The sequence below is a fragment of the Erpetoichthys calabaricus genome, chromosome 3 (assembly GCF_900747795.2).
Source record: "Erpetoichthys calabaricus chromosome 3, fErpCal1.3, whole genome shotgun sequence".
Classification (NCBI taxonomy): Eukaryota; Metazoa; Chordata; class Cladistia; order Polypteriformes; family Polypteridae; genus Erpetoichthys; species Erpetoichthys calabaricus.
The window spans coordinates 219,244,788-219,262,462 of NC_041396.2; the positions used below are offsets into that span (position 1 = coordinate 219,244,788).

General features: G+C 38.2%; 1 protein-coding gene across 1 annotated transcript in view; it reads right to left on the reverse strand.

Moving 5' to 3' along the window:
- Positions 1 to 15,486, reverse strand: part of si:dkeyp-114g9.1 (uncharacterized protein LOC555399 homolog) — a 52,035-nt gene extending 36,549 nt beyond the window's left edge. The window contains exons 1-3 of the mRNA XM_051924674.1: positions 15,222 to 15,486; positions 13,520 to 13,787; positions 10,641 to 10,769 (exon numbers count right to left, since the gene is read on the reverse strand). Of these exons, the coding sequence (XP_051780634.1) occupies positions 10,641 to 10,769; positions 13,520 to 13,787; positions 15,222 to 15,461 (637 nt within the window). The 5' untranslated portion in view covers positions 15,462 to 15,486. The remainder of the gene's footprint in view (positions 1 to 10,640; positions 10,770 to 13,519; positions 13,788 to 15,221) is intronic.
- Positions 15,487 to 17,675: the final 2,189 nt, after the last annotated feature.

Here is a 17,675-nt window from a genome sequence, read left to right on the forward strand (position 1 = left end):
CTGAATCACGAATTAAAGAGAAAGAAAGTATGCTCTCACCTAACAGGCTTAAACGCTAAAATAGTATTCTTACAGGAGACCCACTTACTAACCAAGGATCAGTTCAGACTACAAAAAGACTGGACTGGCCAAATGTTCCATTCTAGCTTTATAAAGAAAACTAGAGGGGTGGGAATTCTCATACATAGAACAATTCCATTTGTAGCATCAGAGGTAGTGTCGGACCCTGAAGGGAGATATGTGATGGTCATGGGCAACTTATATAACAGTAAAATGATTTTGATAAATGTTTATGCACCCAATGTTGATGATAAGGAATTCATGCAAAATCTATTTGCATCCATTCCCAATGTGAACACTCATAAAATTATAATGGCTGGGGACTTTAATTGTGTTTTAAATCCACTCTTAGATAGGACTCCTGTGACAGGGGGGACGACATCTAATACTGCAAAGATAATTACACAGTTTTTAAATGATCACAACTTATCAGACCCCTGGAGGTTTCTTAACCCAAACTCAAGAACATATTCGTTCTACTCACCAGTGCATTATAGCTACTCAAGAATTGATTATTTTTTTATAGATAATAATTTCCTGCCTACAATTAAATCATGCAAATATGACACAATTGTTATCTCTGACCATGCCCCTCTAGTCTTGGAGCTAAAATCAATAAGCCCCTCGTACTCACCTCGCAGATGGCGTCTTAACCCTCTTTTATCGGCAGACGAGAACTGCACAGAATTTATATCCAAACAAATCAGCTTCTTCCTAGAGACAAACACGTCCACAGAGGTTTCTGCAGGAACACTCTGGGAAACTCTAAAGGCCTTCTTAAGAGGCCAGATTATTTCATATCTTTCCCATAGAAATAAATTAGAAACCAAGAAAGTGTCAGAGCTAAGAAATGAAATTACTAGAATAGATGAAGAACAAGCCAGGCGTCCAAGTGAAGCTCTTCACAGGAAAAGGCAGGCCCTGCATACAGAACTTAACATCTTAACAACTAAAGAAACTGAACAACTTATTTATAAGTCTAGACAGCATTACTATGAACACGGAGAAAAAGCTAATAACCTTTTAGCTCAACAAATTCATAAACAAGAAGTTCACAATGCAATACCAGTAATCACCAACAAGAATGGAGAAGAAATCATCGACCATAATAAAATAATGCACACATTTAGAGATTACTATAAGTCTTTATATTCCACTGAGCCCAAAGAAGACAACACGCAATCTAATGCATTTCTGGATAATTCACAAATAACACAAATAGATGCTTTAAGTGCTGAGGAACTGGATAAACCTCTAACGCTAACAGAATTACTAGACGCTATAAAGTCACTACAAAGCGGGAAATCATCAGGCCCTGATGGTTACCCCGTAGAGTTTTATAGGAAATTCTCCACTCAGCTAGCTCCACTCTTATTGGTAACATTTACAGAAGCTAAAGACCACCAAATACTACCTCAAACATTTCGACAAGCATTAATCACCGTCTTTCCTAAACAAAATAAGGACTTGTTACAATGTGCATCATATAGACCAATTTCACTCCTGAATAATGATGTTAAGATACTCTCAAAAATCCTAGCTAGAAGGATGGAGAAAGTGCTGCCCTCGGTAATATCACAAGATCAAACTGGATTTATTAAAGGCCGACATCTATCTTCAAATCTCCGACGCTTGTTTAATGTTATATATTCACCAGCAAAATCAAACACCCCAGAGATATTACTATCATTAGACGCAGAAAAGGCATTTGACATGATTGAATGGAATTACCTTTTCACTGCATTGGAGAAATTTGGGTTTGGCCCGAATATTTGTGCTTGGATCAAACTACTGTATACCAGTCCAGAAGCTTCAGTTTGTATTAATAAAATTTGCTCAGACTACTTTAAACTAGAACGTGGTACCAGACAAGGATGTCCCTTGTCGCCACTGTTGTTTGCAATCGCTATTGAACCACTGGCGGTTCACTGCCGAAATTCTTATCAGATAAAGGGGATTGTCAGAGAAGGACTGGAACAGAAAATTTCTCTATATGCAGATGATATGGTCTTATATATATCGGACCCAGAAAACACTGTCCCTGCTGTTTTAACAGCACTAACAGAATTTCAAAAGATATCTGGTCTTAGAATTAATCTGAATAAAAGTATACTCTTTCCAGTGAACTCACAAGCATATAATATTAAATTAGACACCCTACCTTTTACCATAGCGGATCAGTTTAAATACCTAGGGGTAAATATCACAAGTAAACATAAAGCTCTTTATCAACAAAATTTTGGCATCTGTATGGAAAAAATTAAGCAAGACTTGCATAGATGGTCAACCCTTCATCTCACTCTAGCCGGAAGAATTAACATTGTTAAGATGAATATCCTTCCTAAACTTCTCTTTTTATTTCAAAACATTTCAATATATATCAATAAATCGTTTTTTAAACAGTTAGATTCAATAATAACCTCATTCATTTGGAACTCAAAACACCCACGTATCCGAAGAGCGACCCTACAAAGACCTCAGGCAGAAGGTGGCATGGCTTTACCTAATTTTCAGTTTTATTACTGGGCAGCAAACATACAAGCCATAAAAACCTGGACACAAATAAATGCACATACACAGGCTTGGTCTGCAATAGAAGTCAAATCCTGTAGTACTTCTTTATATTCCCTGCTCTGCTCTCCAATAAATGAAAGTTATCGCAAATATACTAATAACCCAATTGTGCTTTACTCACTCAGAATATGGAACCAAATTAGGAAGCATTTTAAGATGGAAAATCTTTTATCAGTGGCACCTCTGCAAGGGAACCACCTCTTTCAACCTTCGCAAGTATATCCAGTTTTTAATACCTGGAAAAGTTTTGGGATTAAAATGCTCAGAGATCTTTATATAGACAACATATTTATATCTTTTGAACAATTACGTTCAAAATTTAACCTCCCAGCTACACATTTCTTTTACTATCTTCAAATTAGAAATTTTGTTAAACAGAAATTGCCCGATTTCCCCCACCTTGCACCCTCCACAATGCTGGAAAAAATACTGCTCAATTCCGAGGAAACAAACACTATTTCCGCAATATATAAAATCTTATTAGAGTCCCTACCTTTCAAAGATCCAAGAGGACATTGGGAAGAAGATCTCTTAATCAATATATCAGAAAAGGAGTGGAAGGTAGCAAAGCAGAGAATTCACTCGAGTTCTATATGCGCAAAGCATAGAATTATTCAACTAAAAATTATATATCGAGCTCATCTGTCTCGCTTAAAACTGTCCAAAATGTTTCCAGGCCAGGATCTGACCTGCGAGCGCTGCAACCAAGCTCCTGCCTCACTGGGTCACATGTTCTGGGCCTGCACCAAACTAACATCATTTTGGACAAAAATTTTTAAGTGCCTCTCAGACAGCCTTAGTATCACAATCCCTCCTAACCCACTAACAGCTGTGTTTGGTGTCCTTCCAGATGGACTTGAATTGGAGAAGGACAAGCAAACGGTGATTGCATTCACTACACTCTTGGCACGCAGACTTATTTTGTTAAATTGGAAGAATCCTAATTCTCCTCTTATAAGTCAGTGGGAAACCGATGTTTTATATTATTTGAAATTGGAAAAAATCAAATTTTCAGTTAGAGGATCTGTACAAAATTTTTTCAAAACTTGGCAGGATTTAATCAGTATTATTTTAGAATAAGAGAATTAACTATTATTGCATTTAACTCCCTTCTCCATCTCTTATTTATATAGATATTTACTTCTCCCCTTTTGTCTAATGTTGCCTTATTAAAAAGCTTAAAGAAATTTTCCTTTAGCTAAGCTCTCCTTCTCAGGGGTGGGGTTTGATTTGTTTTCAAATTTGTTGGGTTATAAATTGATCTGTTTGTATGGAATGATTACAATGAAAATTAATAAAATAAAAATATTGAAAAAAAAAAAAAAAAAAAAATCAAGCCTAGTCAAGGCACAATTTGATCCAATTCAATTTGAAACTGATACAAGTTTTTATTCTATGTAGGAAATCTGACAAAATTAATATAAATGTGCAGTGCTTTGCCAGGAACGTCAACATCTATAAAACTCCACCATGATTTCAGTGGTATACTTGTTGACTAAAACAGACATTTGTCCTGCCAGTCACCAAATATTTGTTTAATGCAATTCCAATAACTTAAACTTGAACTGATGTTCTCCCCCACCCCATCCCAAGAAAGTTCATTTTTTGTTCTTTCACAATACTACTTGGACTTCTTGAAGGTTTGCATTGAATGTTTGCCAGCAGTCGTCAACCTAATTTGTTCCATAATTATACTTGACACCTGACCCCCATCTACACATGCACACTACATTACGATCTCACCCTGAATATGGTATTGCCTTCTCTAGGCTTTGATATCTTGTTTTGAACAGTCGGAGTCTCAAAAAATAAACAAGGCACACCAGCAAAGGATCAAGAAACCCATAGTGATACAGTGCTTTTCACAAGACACCATACAGGCGCACATAATAATTTTCCAAGTCCACAAAACACAGGCTTCCCTAGCAAACTCCCTTGACTCCTTCAGTATTTAGTTAAGGACAAAGTATTGGTCTAAGGTTTCATAACCAGGACAGAATCAATAATACACTTCTAAAGCTGAAGGTAAACTACAGAACGAGTCTCCATTACAGTACCCCAGTATAGTCTTTCACAGGGAGACCAAGGAATGTTTTGATTTGATAACTACTGTAAAACAACTTCCTGTCTTATTCAAACATACATACAGTACATTCAGAAACCCTGGGGACCACTACTACCCCCAACAGTCTGCCTTTCCTACAGTACTGTTCTAATACACCTGTATACCAAAACAGACCCCCAAAACCCAATCTAGTATGTGTTCTCTATTCTTCCTGACTTGCATTTCCACCAGCTTTAGTAGTTCCTGAAAGTGCTCCTTTGGCCTTTTAACAATGAACTCAGTTGAGGTTAGCATTACCTCATCTGTGCAGAAACAGCCTGGGTACTTTTTTTTTTTTTTTTTTTATAAATCTACCCTTTGATACAACTGTTCCACTGAATAATGTTAAATAATTCCTAAACCTGAAATACCGAGGTTGAGAGGCCTTTTCAAAGATCATGGATTAAATGCTGCACAACATTATCACAACCTACGAAACGTAACTTATAAAAAAGTCCTTCAATACCATTAACAAAAAACCACATGGTATATGCATTTAATCTAGGGCACCTGCCTTGAAGGTTGTATGTATACTGTTTAAGCAGATTAAGCTTTAGACTAATACATTTCTGTTCATAAAGACAGAAAAAACAGCTTTAGCAACTTGCTGCTTGTATAAGATGTAGTGCTTTCCTTAAAATATACACTTCAGCCCCATTCAACCATCTAATCTTGGTAATATTCTCTCAGTAATCCTCAAGAATCATTGAGTAACATTATGAATTCTTTCCACATGCTCTCCCCATCTCCCTTCATTTGTAATTCAACATTAGGTATACAGCAGACAAGTGAAGCACAGTAGCCATTAAAGCACTTGCACCAATAAAATAGGCCTTAATGTTAAGACGCAAGTAATCTGAGAGTTGAAGAGTGGCTCTATGGTTCTCACTGAAATTAGTGTTCATCTTTTAAATGCAGAGTAAACTGTTAATGATTGAAACTTAAATATCTAGATTTGAAGAATTTTGTAGTATGCAGAGGATTCAGGGTTACACACCTGAATAAACAAGTATAAACTATCCTTGTGTTCACCAAGCACCAACCTCAAAATCTCCTATTATTCAAGTATCCATCCAGTAATTTTCCTTTTGATTACCTTAAAGTTTATTACAATTTTAAACATCTACTGGAAAGTTTTCTGATTAGAGCATTCTTTGCCTTAAATGTTATCTGCAAACACTTGACAAAAATGTGCAAAAACTTCTTTCGGCTACTCCCATTAGGGGTTGCCACTGCGGATCATCTTCTTCCATATCTTTGTCTTCTGCATTCTGCTCTGTTACACCTATCATCTACATGTCCTCTCTCACCACATCCATAAACCTTCACTTAGGCCTTCCTCTTTTCCTCTTCCCTGGCAGCTCTATCCTCAGCATCCTCCTCCAAATATACCCAGAATCTCTCCTCTGAACAGGTCCAAACCAACGCAATCTCGCCTCTCTGACTGTCTCCCAACTGTCCAACTTGAGCTGATCCTCTAATGTACTCATTTCTAATCCTATCCATCCTCGTCACACCCAGTGCAAATCTTAGCATTTTTAACTCTGCTACCTCCAGCTCCGTCTCCTGCTTTCTGGTCAGTGCAACCATCTTCAACCCATATAACATAGCTGGTCTCAATACCGTCCTGTAGACCTTCACTCTTGCTGATACCAGTCTGTCACAAATTACTCCCGACACTCTTCTCCACCCATTCCACCCTGCCTGCACTTTTTCACCTCTCTTCCACAATCCCCATTACTATATACTGTTGATCCCAAGTATTTAAACTCATCCACCTTCACCAACTCTACTCCTTGCATCCTCACCATTCCACTGTCCTCCTTCATTTACACACATGTATTCTGTCTTGTTCCTAATGACCTTCATTCCTCTCCTCACTAGAGTATATCTCCACCTCTCCAGGGTCTCCTCAACCTGCTCCCTACTATCACTACAGGTCACAATGTCATCAGCAAACATAGTCCACGGGGACTCCTGTCTAATCTCGTTTGTCAACCTGTCCATCACCTTTGCAAATAAGGATGGGCTCAGAGCCGATCCGTGATGTAATCCCACCTCCAACTTGAATGCATCCGTCATTCCTACCGCAGACCTCACCACTTGTCACACTTCCCTCATACATATCCTGTACAACTCTTACGTACTTTTCTGCCACTCCCGACTTCCTCATACAATACCACAGCTCCTCTTGAGGCACCCTGTCATATGTTTTCTCCAGGTCCACAAAGACGCAATGCAACTCCTTCTGGCCTTCTCTAAACTTCTCCATCAACATCCTCAGCGCAAACATTGCATCTTTGGTGCTCTTTCTTGTATGAAACCATACTGCTGCTCACTAATCTCCTCACTTAACTTAGCTTCTACTATTCTTTCCCATAACTTCATGCTGTGGCTCATCAATTTCAGTCCCCTGTAGTTACTGCAGTCCTGCACATCCCCCTTATTCTTAAATATCGGCACCAGTACACTACTTCTCCACTCTCCTCAGGCATCCTCTCACTTTCCAAGATTCCATTAAACAAACAATCTGATTAAAAACTCCACTGCCATCATTCCTAAACACCAACGGCTTTTCCAATTTTCATCCTCTTCATAGCTGTCCTTACTTCCTCCTTGCTAAACCGTTGTACTTCCTGATTCACTACCTCCACATCCAACCTCTCTCCCTTGTTCTCTTCATTCATCCGCCTCTCAAAGTACTCTTTCCATCTGCTCAACACACTCCCCTCGCTTGTGAGTACATTTCCATCTTTATCCTTTATCACCCTAACCTGCTGCACAACTTTCCCAGCTCAGTCCCTCTGTCTAGCCAATCGGAACAGGTCCTTTTCTCCTTCGTGTCCAACCTCTCATACAACTCATAATACGCCTTTTCTTTAGCCTTCACCACCTCTCTCTTCACCTTACGCCTTATCTCCTTGTACTCTTGTCTACTTTCTGCATCTCGCCAACTATCCCACTTCTTCTTTGCCATCCTCTTCCTCTGTATACTCTCCTGTATTTCCTTATTCCAGCACCAGGTTTCCTTTTCCTCCTCCTGATTTCCAGATGTCATGCCAAGCACCCTTACTACATCTGCTGTAGTTTCCCAAGTATCTGGTAAGTCTTCACTGCCACCCAGTGCCCGTCTCGCCTCCTCCCTAAACTCAACCTTGCAATCTTCCTTTTTCAACTGCCATCATTTGATCCTTGGCTCTGCCCTCATGCTCTTCTTCTTGATCTCCAATGTCATCCTACAGACCACCATCCTATGTTGCTTAACTGCACTTTCCCCTGCCACCACTTTGCAGTCTTCAATCTCCTTCAGATTGACTCTTCTGCATAGGATGTAATCTACCTGTTTGCATCTTCCTCCACTCTTGTATGTAACCCTATGTTCCTCCCTCTTCTTAAAATATGTATTCACCACAGCCATGTCCATCCTTTTGGCAAAATCCACTATCCTCTGACCTTCACTACTCTCCTTGACACCATACCTTACCCATCACCACCGCGTATCCACTGTTCCCTTCACCAACATGCCCATTGAAATCTGCTCCAATCACCACTTTGTCCCTTGGGTACACTGTTCATCACTTCATCCAACTCACTACAAAAATCTCTCACCCACTGCACACCCAACTTGTGGTGCATATGCACTAACCACATTCGTCATCACACCTCCAAATTTCCAGCTTCATAATCATTACTCTGCCTGACACTCTTTTCACCTCCAAAACTCTTGACATACTGTTCCTTCAGAATACCTCCTACCCCATTTCTCCTCCCATCCACACCATGACAGAACAATTCGAATCCACCTGGCCTTACTTCCCTTCCATTTAGTCTCTTGCACGCACAATATTTCAACCTTCCTACTCCCCATCATATCTGCTAACTCTCTCCCCTTACCAGTCATACTGCCAACATTCAAAGTTCCTACCCTCAGTTCCACTCTTTACTTTCCTCCTGCCTCCAGGCACATCTCCCCCCTCTTCTTCTCTGGCAAAAACAATACTAAATTTCTTGGGGATTTAATTGATGAAGCCAACTTTGACAACCAGCTAGTCATGCACTTGCTCACACAACTTCCTGGTGTGTATGACTGGAGTCCTGTGACTAGCAGAAACAATTTTTGTCAATTTGTGTTTAATATCTTGAAATGTCTGACAGACCTTCCATGACTGGAAAAGTTTCCACCTCTAATCAGAGAATGATGCTGTGTGATGACTTCTAGTATTTTTGTTTTTTTTCGTAGTTGGTGCACTGCTCTTACTACCTGGGCCTTAGACTTCCGAGATTGCAGCTGGGGTCCTGGGCTATCATTTTGCTTGATCCACTAATCAGAAAAAATAAAAACTGCCACACACTTAAAAGGATGAAACACTTGTAAACAAGCACAGGTAACAATAAATGTAATGTGTATCACACTTCCACTGAAACTACCACCAGCTAGACACCTTTTTGGATATTTGTCTTGGTAGAGAAAATTCCAGAACTGTCAAGTACTCTTACAGTTTTAATCTGTGTGTCCAGTTTGTGGGACTATTATTTTTTCACCCAATTCATATTAGCACACCCAAGACTGGGTTCAAAAGTATAGTATTTTCCTGACCTAGCAGGCACTTACAAAAAAAATAAAGCCAAAAGCTAACCCTTCAACATTCATGTGAGTAGTAGTTTTATTTTAGAAAGAAATTGAGAAATGACAATTTTCAAATAAATGTTAGCAATCTGGAATTGTGGGGAAAGCTGCATCAAATCCATCAGTTACTGCATTAGAAGGTAGAAGTAAATCAGGTGGGTTCTCTAACCAAATCAAAAATGTCAAAGCAGTCTGATGTGTCATGAGCTTATAATTTCAGCTAGAAAGTTTGATATTTTAAGATTAATGAATATCTCACAGCATAACACATTTGGCAAGGCGTTACATTTTACGGTTTATTACGATTCACTTCAGCAAATTTCATCCTGATTCATCCCTACATTTTTGGGTTCCACTTATCCAATTCAGGCTCACAGGAAGCTGAAGGAATTTAAGTCAGTCACCCTATAAACATGTCAGTGGGATGTGGAGGAATGATCTCAGGGACAGGACAAACTTAATGAATGTTGTATACATTGGGCCAATTAATCTTAGGGGTCCCTTAGAAAATGAACTTTGGAAAAATTGAACAATCTCTGCACACAGTAATTGGACTAGGAGTTTAACATCAATTTCTAGGATTCTTCTGGAGCTGTGAGGAACCACTGCTAACCACGGTGCCAGCAGGCTACCCACCTTTGTTGTTTGTTGGTAAATTTAAAGTATTCCTTTTATTTGCTATGAGGACGCTCCTACCCTGTTGCTACTAATAAAACATGCTTTTTCAGTAAATGGGTTTTACAAATCAATTGTGGTGATCATTAAAATTACCTAATTTTTACTGAAACACACAATGTGATTATCTCATTTGTGGCAACATACTGCAAGTTTAATAGCCAACTTGCTTAAATAACTTTACATTCAAGAAATTTTGTTCTATATAAAAGTCACCTACATCAGTCTGCAGAGAGAGATATGTAGGACAAGTATCTTACGTATAAAATAATGTGTTAGTATTGTACTGGTATACGTACTATAAAGCAATACTACATTAAATGTAATAACATTTTAATTACTACACCAGATTCAGTCTCCATGGTCACTACAAAAAAATTGATATTTCACCTGAACCAAATGATTTTGTGACCTTTCTAAATCTATTGTAATTTGTTACTAAGAAAGAAAGAAAAAAAAACAAAAAAAAACAAGCCAGTAACACATTCCTAGGAAAGTCAACCCAATTGTGTTATCTAGTGTAGGAACACAATTATTGTTTATTAGCCACAAAAAAACAAAAAACACCTTTTCTTCATCTGTTTAGAAATGCATACCTACCATTGCCATTTTGTCTGTTCAGTACATGTAGGAGGAGGTTCCCAAAACTTCCATGGTGCAGAAGGGTAAGGTGATAGAGCTCCTTCCAATCATATTTAAAAATGTAGCCTGTACAAGTTTCTGAATCCTCTGAAATATAAAATTATTAATGGACAAGCTACACATGAAGGCTCCACAACAGATTTCAGAAGAAGCAATAGTATATTTGATAGAAGAGGTTTAAGAGCTCCAGGTACTAAAATCTACAAGAAATCTTTATATTCAGGGTGAGCCAAAAAGTACCACCACATTTCAAACATTCTACAAAAACGCTACAAGATAAAAATATTTAATTACAGAACATGAGTATACAAAATATTTTTAAAACAGTGGAAAAATCCATCTTCAAGGTAGTGGCCATCATTAGCGATACACTCTTCGAGACTATTTCTGAACGCTCACATGACTTGTCCTGTCATTTCAAGGGGAACAGCAGCGATTTTGTGGTGAATAGCATGCTTGAGAGCTTCAAGGTTTTGAGGACGGTGTGTGTAAAGCTTCGACTTGAGATAGCCCCACAAGAAGAAATCGCACTGAATGAGATCAGGTGAATGTGAAGGCCACCTGACGTCGGCACACAGGGAGATCAGCTTTCCTGGAAACATCTCCCACAAAACTTGTGCAGATCTCCATGCCATATAAGCCTGTTGCTCCATCCTGTTGAAACCAGGCATCCACCACATCCATTTCTTCCACTTGGGACTGCAAAAGTTCTCTAGCATTTCAATGTAACATTCTGAAGTGACGGGGACTGTTGCTTCCCCCTCCTCAAAAAAGTAAGGGCCTACAATGCCAAATTCTGCAATGGTGCATCTAACTGTTACACGCTCACTGTGCAGGAGTCATTGATTAACCCTGCTTTGTCAAAAAACACTGTATAAGATGATACACACTTCTTAAACTTGTTCTGTTAAATACAGATGGATCATTTCTGTTAAAAGTGAGGCAAAACATGGTGTAGATGCCTGCTCCTCATTTTATAATCCCAACTTTTGTACTTGTGTAAGACAGGTTGAAATCTAAGTAATCAACATAGACTGCAGCATTAACACTAGAATTACCAGAGTCTACGAAAAAACTCGTAGCGCGTGGGGGTGGTAGTATGTATCGTGATTTAGAGAGAATAAAAGTAAAAAAATAACTTTTACAAGTCCTATAAATGCAAACCGTGTGTAACAGACGCAAACCAAATGTGTCTACTGTATAATAACAAAAAGAGGAGCTCACTACTGAAAACGGCAAATATAGGAGTGAGTGGGGATCGAACCGGGGACTCTTCATTACAAGTCAGCAAATCTTATCGCTACACCACGGAAGCTGTTGTATTATCTTCATACATTATATAGTTTATGCCTACATTTTGTCATTTACTACTAAAATATGAAAAACGTTTCTGTTTTAAAAATGTGTTTACACAGATTACTGTAGAAACGGAACACACATGAACTGCGTGTGTTCCAAATAGCGATTATTTCCACTCTAAAACTCCAGCACTTCAGTCACTCCCAGATAATCAAACAAGGCATGAGCTGGGAAAACTTAGTGAACGTTCTGCGGCGGTGGGAGATGGAATAGCCGGCTGCTTGCTGCTTGTGTTAATCGGCACATTTAGAAGACAAGAGAGAGGTGAGAACGGTTTTAAGATGGGCTGGATCTACGAGTTCCTTCGTAGACTCTGGTAATTCTAGTGTTAACCATGCAATGCATATGTCTCTGCTTTATGCCATTTAGTATGTGATTCACAAAAGCAGTGTTACGGTTTGTGATGCACCATCTGATTGGAATGACAAATGCAAAGAATTACTTCTTGTGACACAGACACAAACTGGACAGACAAGGACACATATCCTTGTATTAATGTTGATCTAATACAATGCCCTCGGGGTGTGAAGGAAGAAGATGCTCAGTTCACCCAGTAATAGGTTTTTCAGCAACTGTAGGTTCAAAATTACTTTGAACTTTGCTTTGAAGTATACCCCCAATCTCCAAATATACTTCAAGCATGACATTTAATATAACAAAAAAGCTAATGGAAGGGCTGCAGCAGCTTTACAAATGGAGAAACTATACATAACCAAGAAAATCACAAACACTGGCATTGAATGTTAATTGGTCTTTTAGTGCATTTATGATTAAACTGCAATCTTTTCACATTCTACACAGGCATCAAAACATTAGGTGATAAGTCTGACTTATTGAATGATAAATGGACTCTGAGAATGTTTCAATTAGTAAAATTGACAAAGTGTATATATAAACAAAAGAATTGAGATTCTTTTGTTCAGAAGCATTACACATTTAAAAGCAGAACATTTTATTAACCCTTAAACCGCCGGAACCGGCTGTAGTCGGTTCCCAATGCAATTTGCCAGCACATCGGAGCGAGTATATTGAGCAAAGTACAAGCATCAGCACTTACCTCTGTGTGCTTGCGTGCAGCCAGTTCAAGCGCAGTTGGCTCGGTGATTTACTGAATTTCATCAATGGCGTCAATTTCACCTTGTACATATCATAGATTGTTCCAGTAGTTTTTATTTATTTATTTTATTTTTTTATAAATAGTTTTTACAGTTCATTGGCAGTGTGTAAAATGATCAGTGTTGCAGTAATTGTGATGCTCTTTGCATGGAAAAAAAAGAGTTACATTAAAATTTCACACTTTCTTTGTGAATTGTGAAGTTTACTTAAAAAGTGCAGCAAAAAAGTATTTGGCGTCCAGGGGTGCATTAACCCCCAAGTATGTGGCAGTTTAAGGGTTAATTTGTTTTTAGCCATTGTATTTCCCTCGAACATGGATCGGCATATCAATCAGCTCATATTCGAACTTGTCTCCAACCTACCTTTATGAGTCTCATCAAAACATTCTTTTTTAACACCCCAAATGTATTCAATTTCAAAATCGGGGAGTTTTACTGGGGGTAAAGGCACTCTTTCTTCCAATACCAACCACTGAATCCAGTACCTTGGAGGGGGAAACTCTGCAAGCAGCTTTTTCTGAAAGTGTCTATTACAGGGTAACATTTGGTAGAGTTTCCTCCACATGAAAAGAAGACGGAAAGCATCCTTTGGGGAGACGGGAGAAGTTCTGAAAGATACACCAAATAATGCCTGTGAAAGGGGAAAAATGGTTTTTAAATTTATTACAATGTGCATTTCACAACAGACAATAATAAAAGGTAATGTCTTTAAATTTCAGTGTATACTTATTTAGCAACATACTCTGACAGGCTGATAGAAAGGCATTAACCCAATGCAAAGAATGTGGGTTGTAGATATTACCTATTGATTACCACATTTATATAAAAAAACACTACTATAAACACAAACCTACTAATGCATTAGGGAATTGAAAGACTAGAGATATTTCAGAAATCTTGGTCAAAACATGTTGTTCCTTCCTAGAAGAATGATGGCACGTCACATTTTAAACACTGCCTACAGCTACAATATTGAATTGTTCATGGTGAGCTTTAAAAGAATTGCCTTTCTGTAGTTAAACCACCATTAACTTCATGCAAGGAATTCCTCATATGAAACAAAATAATGGCTTTTTTGCCTAACCTAAAAAAAAACCGGTAGAAGCATCTCAAATTTGAAACAAATAGTTATGTCACTCCAAGAATTTTAAACCCATATTTGAATATCAAAACAAAATCAGCAACCATACAAGAGTTAGTAACGGAGAGTAATGGAGACGGGTGTCTTTTGTAGAGTTCCGTTTAGTGTGCTCTAATAAATTAAACGCCTTTCTGAGTTAACCATCTGCCTTGCACTGAATCATTCACGGAAGCTTCCAGAATAATAATAATACTACAAGGTCAAAGCGGAGGTGAATGTATAGAGCAAAAGATTTAATAGAAGGTCTGACTGACTGACCGAGGTCTATGGAAAAGGCCGATCAAACACATCGACACCGCATAGAAGAGGGAAAAGATGGAGAAAGAAGATTTGCATCTCACTAATTATAACTGTACGTCGCTCAATTATTTGAACGCTTTTCAAAGTGATCACTTGGATATGAGTGTTTCATAAAACATTAAACAAACGCTACTTGCACCAAAGGAAGGGACGACTGTCGGTGTGCGGCTTTAAGTTTTGAATTTGGAGGGTTGCGAAAAATCAAAAGAAAACATGCAAATAACCGCATCTTTGTGTAATACACATGTGCAAACAGATCGAAAGAATTTTTCATCCATAACTTAACTCTTACCAAATAAAACATAAAATGAAATTTGTAACTATAATACTGTGAAAGGAACCGGAAACACACTTTAACCAATCGACAAATTTGTAAGTTTTATAGCTCCTTAATAACTTTTTTTCATGACTATTCTTCGAAGATTAAAAACGACGCAGCGTAACAGCAAATCAATACCCGCTTTTAATTCATTTACCGCGAACGTAAAGGCGGGATGGTTTTCAAATAGTTAGAAATTGACTAAAGGGACTGTATGTGAAACTGTTTCAAGGAATATCAATAATTTTACAACAAAACTTTTTTAATGTACTACCACCAAAGTAGAGCTTAACGTTGTTCCTAACCTGGCAGTGCCGGGTCCATATGGAGCTACAGCTACAAATCCTGAAGAGCCTCTTGCACGTGCTTCCCGCTCTGAGTAAAGAGAAAGGGTCTAAAAAGCGCAGGATGAACACCAAAACTTCTTCGCTCAGGTGGAAAAGTCCCGTGTTTGAGGTCTGGCTGGGCTCCCCGACTGTGTTTGCTTCGTCCCTACAGCTTCGTGAGGGCAAACCCGGCAAGACAGGCAGCCGCTCAATCAGCATCTTTTCCCACTCACCCCCACCAAGTTCCATACTCACAAATGGATTTTACCAGCCTGCCCCACGAAGCAGGTTCATAAAACATTGGGCTAAACCATTGTCAGAAATCTAAGGGGTATACATAAAATGACATTGACCTATAACCCACAACAGGATTCAGCGTGTTCGAAGTGAGAGAAACGGATGGGTAAAGGTAGGTAGGGGTACAGTACTGGTTAAAAACGTGGACATTGTGTACAAATTAAAAGAAGTAACCTGCAAATTAAGTATTCACATTCTGGTTTAATATTTTGTATTATTTTGCATGACTTTAATATCCGGTACCAATGATCTTGCAAGCGCTTGCAACTGAAAAATAAATTCTGTTTTTATGAGTTATTTCAATTAAGCTGACAAATGCATTTACTGTACTGTATATACTGTACAACAAAAATGAGCATGTGGTTTCAGCTGTTGCCCAGCGTCTTGTATTTGAATCCAGTGCTCAAATGTTGTTTGTTTGGAGTTTGCACACTTTGCACATGTCGTGCAAGATTTTTTCTTCAGTGATCCACCTCTGACTCAAGGTCTAGCTGGCATTTTACATTGGTGAAAGAAGAACAAGTTGCCCCCATGGAGTGAATTGTAAAAGAAAATCGAAGAGTGTCAGTGTGTGAGATAGTAGTTACTATTGGTTGGGTTTAGTTGTGTGTCAATTTAATCCATTCTTGACAAAGAATTAAACACGGTCAAGATATGTGCTAGGTGAATTACCACAATTTTGATTGCTAGCATGAAGCATCACCACATCCAAAGTTTCAAGGAACATCTTGTATTATTTAATTCAAACTGGAAAAATTGATAGGGCTATATAACTGAAGATAAAATTTAGATTCATTACCATGACACTGAGTTCAATCAGCATCGATGAAATTCAAGCCAGTGCTGGCATGATCATGTGCATGATCTTACTGTATATGATGTTTAGCCTGTAGTCTGATTTAGTTTGGCATCTGTAGCAATCAATCAGGAAAAAGCTTTTGACCCAGTTCTAGTCATGACAATGCCCTTGCACATAATGGAATACGTTTAAAGCGCTTCTTTGAGAAATGTACATTCAAAGAGATGTCACATCACCCTTTTCTAAAAAAAAAAAAAAAAGTCCCATATGACTTCCCCCTCTTCCCCCCTACTTGAGAGGTGCTATGTCAGTGATGAAGACATCAAGTCAACTATAGAAGTGCAGTTTCACAAGCACAATAAAACATTTTTATGTGAGCAGAGTATAAGAGCTTTGTGAACATTAAACAAGTCCATTAATTTTATTAAGAACTGTCTTGAAAAGTAATGTTTTGATCACCACTGACCTCATACATACAGTTCTTCTCAGTGTTTACCACTTTAAAGGCCACTTCTTAGTTTATGATGTTGTGTTTATGTTGATCTCTATGTTGTCTTATATACTTCTTCTAGGAATATGCTATTCTAAACACCTATCTTCTCTTTCAGATAACTTAGATGACATTAACCAGTCTGCCTTCATGTCCAAAACTGCTCTCCTGTGTTTCACTACATTATCCATTTAGCTACACTTGTCTCCATAGCACCTTTCCTGAATTCTCTGCATCCTTCAACCAAAACTTTCTGACTGTTCTTGAGAGAACTGTCCAGTTCTGCTTATGTAAACTGTTGTTATGTACATTATTGTTGCACAACTATTTTGTATTGCTGTTAATTTAAAGATACTCTTTTTCTCTCAGAGATATTCAGTTATTTTTCTAGTTCTCAGTCTAACATTCTCAGCCTAATACGTGACAAATGAATACCACTTTCAGTCCATCTTCTCCAAGACCGAACTGCTCGGCATGACAGCCAAGGCTTGGCATTCTGCAGCCCTTCATTCATTCTGAGATTAACTGTGAAGAAATCTAAGAATGTCAGACTTCTGGCCATTATCCTTAAAGACAACCTCACCTTCCACATTATTTTTCAGATCTTACTAAATTACTGGAATAAAAGATAAATTATTCAGAAGCTATGGATGAGTTACCTTTGGAGAAAGCATTTGTAAAATACACAAACATAACATTTAATGATGCTGAATTTTCTTTTTTGTCAGTTTGGTACAAATACATAGGGCTACAGAATAGGACAATATTCCGTTGCCTTGTAGATAGATAGATAGATAGATAGAGATCCAGTGACTTGGGTTAAATTCTTTATGTTTGGAGTTCACAT